General features: G+C 38.2%; 1 protein-coding gene across 1 annotated transcript in view; it reads left to right on the top strand.

Moving 5' to 3' along the window:
- LOC102244632 (SLA class II histocompatibility antigen, DQ haplotype C beta chain-like) overlaps nucleotides 1-1,364 on the top strand; it is a 12,936-nt gene extending 11,572 nt beyond the window's left edge. Inside the window, exon 5 of the mRNA XM_005867927.2 lies at nucleotides 520-1,364. Coding sequence (XP_005867989.1) covers nucleotides 520-533 — 14 coding nt within the window. The 3' untranslated portion in view covers nucleotides 534-1,364. The remainder of the gene's footprint in view (nucleotides 1-519) is intronic.
- Nucleotides 1,365-8,698: the final 7,334 nt, after the last annotated feature.

The following is an 8,698-nucleotide window of genomic DNA, read 5'->3' as shown; positions in this document are numbered from 1 at the left end:
ACGGGGTGGGGGGGGGCACGAGGTGAGTCACAAAGGTCATGGTTCATGGCCTATTCCCTGTCATGGGATCAAGGGTTAGGGGAGAAGCTCACCCAGATTCTGAAGGAAGCTCTGGCCTTGTTATCCAGAATCAGGGTTTAACTTTGGTGGATCTTTCTGTGAAATGTGGAGCCAGAGCCATGTCTTGGGTGATGCCCACTTGGCGCCACTTCCCGCCTATGGGCCTTTATAAGTGACTACTAGTGGTGGAAGGAAGGTGAGTTATCATAATTTACTAAAAGAGTGAGGTCTTTCTTCATATTCCACAGAAGGATAACATCTGCTCACTCACCTTTCACACATCTGCGTGGAGCTGAAGTGCTTGTCCTCTTTAGCTGATTTCACCTTTGCACAGATATTGCGGGAGGTGATGATGATATTTCCCGGACCTCATCTTTAACTGATGGTTCAGGGACCCCAAGAGGAGTGGAAAGGGGCGTACCCCCCATAATGCCGAGTGCTGATCACTCTCTCTTACAGGTCTCCTGCACTGACTCCTGAAGGTATATCATTGTACTTGGTTTTCTCTCCTCTGAAATGGGTGCCGATCTTTGCCCAGAGTTCCGGTTGCCTGTTAACCTGTTCATCTCTGAGATCAAGCCCTACAGTCACCCTGACAGTCCTCAGGTCACCTTGTGTGACCCTCACCCCAAGAATGCTGCCTCCTGCACTGACTTCAGAGTCTCTCCCTATTCCTGCCAAAGTGTTTTTCTATTTCCATTCTCTCCCCACAGACTGTTCAAGAAAAGCATGTTGAACTCAATTACCTACCTACAGAGCTTTTTTATCATAACTAAATGTATTTTGAGTTATCTGTATCCTGAACCTCCTTAAATGAGCAGAGGTAGGAAGCCACTCCAGAATGAAAGCAACATATTTTGAGGTGACCCAGCCAGCCTGGGACCAGACGGAGGGGTTTTTCCTTGAAAGGAAACTAGAAGCATCTTGGGGACAGAAAATAATTTCAATCATCACATCCTTCATGATTCTTTAGTATTGATGTTGAGTGCAGTGGCCTTAGAACTGCTGCCTCTCTTCCAGTTTGGGGAGAATTCTGTAAGTAAGCATGTGGAATTGTTGCATTCTGATACAGTGACCTCTGGTCACTGATGTTTCAAATACATCCTGGCAAGTCACATTGGCCAAGGTCTATTTTTATTTCTGAGAAAGTATAATAAGCAATAAAAGTACTATTTTTGGTTTTAAATGATAGAAATCCAACACAAATTTACTTTGTTCATGTTACCTGGGGTCAAGTTGACTTCAGAAGAGACAAGGTCCCTCAGGAGTTCGACCAGGAAACCAGGAGTTTGGTTGCTCGCTATGATGTGCACTGACCACTAGAGGGTGGTGCAGAATGAAGGAAGGCCCTGGCCAGCAGCCAGAAGGATCCGATCGGCCCTGATCGCTGGCCAGGTGTAAGGACCGTTCCTGTGCATGAATTTTGTGCACTAGGCCTCTAGTTTAAAAATAAATGGCACCATGGACCTGGCGCTGACAAACCAACACTCGTCTTCTTCCAAGTGGGACACAGGCCCCGCCACCAGCCTGGAGCGACACCCCACCAAATTGCAGCCAACACTGCCAAGAACCCATGGTGCAAAATGTGGCCCACAGCCCAGCCCAGCCTGGAAACAGTTGCATGGGCGCAAGGTAATGACATCACATAGATACACCCAGCTTCCTCTCCCTAGCAATTAGCCTCCTTGCAGTTTCTTTAGCCCAGGAACCCGATTTGCTTTACAGCCAGGTGCAAACATTTTACAATTTAACCAAATGTTTGTGAAGCATTTTCCCATGCTTCATTTCATTTGATCCTCACAGAAGTCCTCGAGTAGGTAGATAGGAGACTTGGTAGAATCCTATTTTCTTTTCATCAGCCAGAAAATGGAGATTTAGAAAGTTTAGAAACTTGACCTGACTGAAAAGAAGTAAGAAATGGTGAACCTTGAAAATCACTTCAGGTTTTCTCACTGCGCAGAATATAGTCAAACACAGTTAAATATCTTACCCTTTGTTCTCCCTGTGATCTATAATAATAATCTGCTTCGTGTTGATATTTACTGCTGTGTTGCTGATAATTACCTGAAAGAGAAGTTGGGGTGATTCACTGGGCTGGAAAAAGTTTATCTAAATCAGAAAGCAGGTCTAATTAAGCAAGTTTATCTATATCTATAAAAGGCTAAGTTGACTCCTGCATGTGTGATACATATAAAGCTCTTGCTGGCGCCAACTGCACATGTGTGTTTCAATCTGCTGTTGTTGATCATGAATTTGGTTGACACTTCTATTATAGAGAAAGGGCGAATAGTGATTTTAAAATATTTCTTCTAATGAATTTTCTTTCAGTGTGCACGAATTCATGCACCAGGACACTAGTTAATAAATAAAAACTTGTTCTATATGAGAACAGCAGGACACTTGGTAAGTAAATCTGATTAAAAAAACCTTCAGGTTTGAAGTTTCAGCTGAATCATGAAGCCATCTGCACATGACTGAATCCACTGTAGTCAAAAGCACTGTGCTTTAGTCTGAGTTGTTAGACCTGTTTCCATTTCCCTGCATCCACACATTCCATAGCATGAAATTGGTGAAATAAAAAGGGGGAAGAATGGAAAAGGAAGAAAATACACAAGGATGTTTGTCTTTATTTAAGTAGTTTAAGAAGTTTGATCTAATCTTGGGGTCATAAGAAATTTACTTCAGAAATTAGTCTTTCTTTATATTTTATTGAGAGATAGCTGACAAATAAAAATTGTATAAATTTAGTATGGAACTCTCAAGATCCATCCATGTTGTGGCAAATGGCAATATTTCATCACCTTTTATGGCTGAGAAGTATTACATAGTATGTATGTACCACCTCTTCTTTATCCAGTCATCCATTGAAGGACACTTGCCTTTTTCCATGTCTTGGCCATTGTGAATGATGCTGCAATGAGGTGTACAACATGAGACTTCATTTTGAAAACCAATGCTTCACCATAACATTAAATAGAGAATATAAGATAAGAAGGGAAGGCAGTTGCTGAATGTCAAGTATAGAGAAGAGAGGTTTGGTTTTTACTTACAAAAATATTTTCCATCATACACAAAAGTAGAGAGAATAGTATAATGAACCCTCATGTACTCATCACCCATCTTCAACAAAACGGAGAAGATAGTTTACTTTTTAAAAAAAGAAAAGTCCTCACTTGAGGATGTTTTTTATTGATTCTAGAGAGAGAGGAAGGAAGAAGGAGCAAGTGAGAGAGAAAAATTGATCAGTTGCCTCATGCACATGCCCCCACCGAGATAAAACCCACAACCTGGGTATGTGCCCTGACGGAAATCAAGCCCGTGACCCTTTGGTGCATGGGAGGATACTCTAAACCCCAAGCAACACTGGCCAGGGCAAGAGAGTTTACTTTTTAGTATAAATTCTATCTATCAAAAATTTTATGCTGTCTTAAAACAGAAAATCCAAGAAATTTTAACCTATGGTGCAAAGTGAATAGAGTCTTCTAGATCTAAGCTCCTTTAGTTGGCTTAGGATTCTTTTAGAGGAAAAAGGAGAAATATCCCCCAAAATGGTGTATAGAATCTGAAGGACTTTAGGGCTTTAAATTAAGCAAGTGCCTCATGTGGTCTGTACTTGCAAAGGTGACTGGGGTGAGACTTGTAGTAAACCTGTAGCTAGTTGAAGGATCAGAAGGAGGAAAAGCAAAAGGGGAAAAGGGAATGTGGGGAACAGGTGGAAGAAAAGGAACTGGGAGGAGAGGGAGAGAGAGAGAGAGAGAGAGAGAGGAGAGAGAGAGAGCGAAGAAGAAGAAGAAGAAGAAGAAGAAGAAGAAGAAGAAGAAGAAGAAGAAGAAGAAGGGAAGAAGAGAAGAGAAGAGAAGAGAAGAGAAGAGAAGAGAAGAGAAGAGAAGAGAAGAGAAGAGAAGAGAAGAGAAGAGAAGAGAAGAGAAGAGAAGAGAAGAGAAGAGAAGAGAAGAGAAGAGAAGAGAAGAGAAGAGAAGAGAAGAGAAGAGAAGAGAAGAGAAGAGAAAGGGAGAACAAATTATATGATGTAAAATGATAGGAAGTATTCCACAAAGGGCATGAACTTTAGAATTTAGTCCCCGGTCTATCACTAATTATTGCTGTGTCTGTGAGTGTATCTCTGAATCTCTCTAAGCCTAGTTTCATCATCTGCAAAATAGTGCTAATAATACTTATCTGGAAGGGATATTGTCAGTATCAATTTAATGAAATATAGTAGTCCCCCTTATCCACAGTTCAGCTTTCTGTAACTGCAACCACTGACTGTTGACTGCAGTCCAAAAATATTAAATGGAAAATTCCAGAAATAAACAATTCATAAATTTTAAATTGCATGCCATTCTAAGTAGTATGATAAGCTCACACACTGTGTGCCCCTCGGAGAAGGGTGGACTGCTGTTATGTGTGTAAAAAATAATTCTTGTAAGACAATGAGAAAAATTGAATACTGACTGTACTAAGGAATTATTTATCTAATTTTAGGTGTGGTATGATGTTATGTTTCTAAATAGTCATTATATTTTAGATTTCATAATTAAATATTTAAGTAAAAGGTGAAAGGTTTATGCGATCTGAAGAGCAACCAGAGTATTTTCTAAATATCCAGTGTGCACGTAAGATTAAGTGAATAGGTTTACAAAATTTCCCATGAATTGATCATTGTTAAAGCTGGACTGTTGATAAATGGATCTATTCTCACTCTACTGTATGTAGTTGAAATTTTCCATAACGCTAGTTTGTAGTTTGTTTGTTTTTAAGTGTTCCATGAAAGACGAAAATAGGCACAGAAGCATTCAACTTGAAGTTATGATAGTTTTTAAAGTTCTCTCTCTCTCTCTCTCTCTCTCTCTCTCTCAGATATTTTTATTGATTTTAGAGAGGAAGGTAGAGGGAGAGAGAGATAGAAACATCAATGACGAGAGAGAATCATTTATTGACTGCTTCCTGCATGCCCCCTACTAGGGATTGAGACCACAACCAAGGCATGTGCCCTTGACCAGAATTGAACCCGGGACCCTTCAGTCCACAGGCCAATGCTTTATTCACAGAGCCAAACAAACTAGGGCAACATTAGTTACATTTTAAGTGCTCACCTAGCCACATGTAGCTAGTGGCTACCACACTGGACAGAGTGTGGCTAGTGGCTACTACACTGGATAGAGCTCTCTCTCTTTTAAAATCATACTTAGAAAACCCTGAGTATCCAAATGCCACTCTGGGCTGTAAGACTGAGAAATGTAACCCTAAATATTATATATACAACAAGAAATGATAGCAAAAGACAGCAATGTTCCCTTTATTATTGACTGTATTAAGCCCCAAATTTAATTAATATATTTTCTAATTTAAAAAACAATGCAAAAATGGTGATTGAGCCCTGGCCAGTGTGGATCAGTGGCTGTAGTGTCAGCCTGCGAACTGAAGGGTTGTTGGTTTGATTCCCTATCAAGGGCAAGTATCTGGGTTGCAGGTTCAATTCCCTACCTGGTTGGGGGCATGCAGGAGGCAGCTAATTGATGTGTCTCTTTTGCATCCATGTTTCTCTCTCTCTCTCTCTCTCTCTCTCTCTCTCTCTCTCTCTCTCTCTTCCTCCCTTCCACTCTCTCTACATAATCAATGGTAAAAGTATCCTCAGGTGAGGATTAACAACAACAAATTGGTCATTGAGTACAAGTGGGTGATACATATCAACTAATTTCTGAGTGTATTAAAGTAATGTGAAAACAGATATTTTCATTGTCTTCAAGAAATACATACATGTGCATGCATATAAACATAACCAATGGACACAAGACACTGGGGGGGGGGTAGGGGAGGCAGGGGGAAAGTCAAGGGGGTAAAAAAAGGAGACATATGTAATACTCTTTGTAATACCTTAAGCAATAAAAAAAACAAAATTAAAAAAATACATACATGGGAAATAATTCCACAAACATAATTACAAACTCTGAATACTGTATGAAGGAAAAGGACAAGGTAACATGAGAGAGGAACCAGGGACCAGCTATAGTTTGGTAAAATTTAGAGGAGGGTTGAAGAAATGTATCTTCCAATGGAATAAAATGGTACATAGCATGTGAAAGACAAGGTTAAAGGGGGAAGAGCAAATGTTTGAAAAAATCTTGCATTATGAAAGAGATCAGAATAAAATACAATGAAAATGATCACAAATTTAGTAGAAAAAGTTCATTTAAGAGCAAACAAGTTATTAAAGTTTTTCTAATTATAATTCTTAGAATTGTAAAGATATTGCATGTATAGAAGTACTAAGGGGCTAGAAATTGAAAAATTTAATAGCAAGTTTGGAAAATTAAATAAAGAAAATCTCCCTGAGATTTAAAAAAAGACCAAAAAAAAAAAGGGTAATATTTTGTAGAAATAAGAAGACATAGAGAATAGATCAAGGAAGTCCAACATCAAGTTAATAGAGCTAGAGAGAAAACAGAAATGAAGGATGGAAATTACCACCACAAATAATAAGAAAACATTTCCAGCTATAAAGGATCTAATTCTTTAGATACAACGGCACTGTCAAATGTTTAGCAAAATTAATTTTAAAAGACTCATCTTAAGTATATTATTTAAAAAATGTCAGAACCTAGGGGCAGATTATGACATATTCCAGTGAGGGAAAAATAAAGCAGACTGAACAGAGTAAAAAATCAGCCTTTCAGATACTTCTATCATTAAGAAAATGAGAAAAAGGAAAATTATTGTCTATTAATAAATGTACACCTTTTCAAAATCACAATCAGTCATGAAGGCAATAAAAATACCGAGAGACAGAAAAATATATTAAATTACTGACCACAAAAAATAAATAAAAATAATAAAATAAAGTAAAATAAAACTTAATGACCACACACAGTTTTATTGGAAGTTGATTGAGAGTATGACTTAGTAAAGTGAGGTTGTTATTCAGAAATGAGAAAGGCAAGGATGCAATAAATAGTGGATTCAACTCCAGAAATCATTGAATAGAGCAAGCCTAAAATACTTGACTACACAAGTGATATTTATAAAGTGATAAACAACTTTTTCAACTTTTTGAATTAAGCTATGAGCAAAGCCAAAAGATAATTATTGTTACAACAGAATGTCAATATTTTCAGCTTTGACAATATATATTTTTAAAAAGTGCAGATACCTCAATTTTGCAAGAGGGAGGAGAAAGAAAGGGTTGCAATGCCAATACCTTCATGTTTCAAAAAGGGGGATGAGAGACATTGGTCATATATATACACAAAAATATATTTAAATTGCAAAATGAAACTGAAAGAAGAATTATGTAAGATGACTCATGAATTAAAGCAGGATTTTATTATTTTTAAATTTTTTTTTATTGTTTGAAGTATTACCTATGTCTCCTTTTCTTCCCATTGACCTCTCTCCGGCCGCTCCCACCCCCCAGCATATGCCCTCACCCACCTAGTGTCTGTGTCCATTGGTTATGCTTATATGCATGCATACAAGTCCTTTGGTTGATTTCTTTCCACCACTCCCTGCCTTCCCTCGGAGGTTTGACAGTCTGTTGGATGCTTCTCTGTCTCTGGATCTATTTTGTTCATCAGTTTATATTGTTCATTATATTCCACAAATGAGTGAGATCATGTGATATTTATCTTTCTCCAACTGGCTTATTTTGCTTAGCATAATGTTCTCCATGTCCATGCATGCTGTTGTGAATGGTAAGAGTTCTTTCTTTTTTTATAATAGCGTAGTATTCCATTGTGTAAATGTACCTCTGTTTTTAAATCCACTCATCTGCTAATGGGCACTTACTAGTTGGTTGTTTCTAAATCTTAGCTATTATAAGTTGTGCTGCTATCAACATAGGGGTGCATTTATCCTTTGTGATTGGTGTTTCTGGCTTCTTGGGATATATTCCTAGAAGTGGGGTCACTGGGTCAAATGGGAGTTCAATTTTTCATTTTTTAAGGAAACTCCATACTGTTCTCCACAGTGGCTGCACCAGTCTGCATTCCCACCAGAAATGCAGTAGGGTTCTCTTTCTCCACATCCTTGCCAGCACTTATCCTGTGTTGATTTGCTGATGATAGCTATTCTGACAGGTGTGAGGTGCTATCTCATTGTCATTTTGATTTTCATCTCTCGGATGATTAGTGACTTTGAGCATGTTTTCATGTCTCTTGGCCTTCTGTATGTCCACTTTTGAAAAATGTCTATTTAGGTCAAGCACGTCCCACTGGACGTGAGTTTGACATGCTTGATTAGGTCCTTTGCCCATTTTTTGATTGGATTGTTTATCTTCATTTTGCTAAGATGTATGAGTTCCCTATAAATTTTTGGAGATTAGGCAAATTTGTTCTCCAATGCAGTGGGCTCTCTTGTTTTGTTGATGGTTTCTTTTGCTGTACAGAAGCCTTTTATTTTGATGTAGTCCCATTTGTTTATTTTCTCCTTAGTTTCCATTGTCCTAGGAGCTGTATCTGTAAACATATTGCTACAATATGTGTCTGATATTTTATTGCCTGTCGATTCTTCTAAGATTTTTATGGGTTCCCATCTTACATTTAAGTCCTTTATCCATTTTGAGTTTATTTTTATCTATTTATTTTTAATTCTTTATTAGTTAAGGTATTACAAATGTGTCCTCATCCCCCCCATTGACCCC

Source organism: Myotis brandtii, unplaced genomic scaffold (genome assembly GCF_000412655.1).
Source record: "Myotis brandtii unplaced genomic scaffold, ASM41265v1 scaffold2561, whole genome shotgun sequence".
In the NCBI taxonomy this organism is placed as follows: Eukaryota; Metazoa; Chordata; class Mammalia; order Chiroptera; family Vespertilionidae; genus Myotis; species Myotis brandtii.
This window is presented reverse-complemented; position numbering and strand designations above follow the sequence as displayed.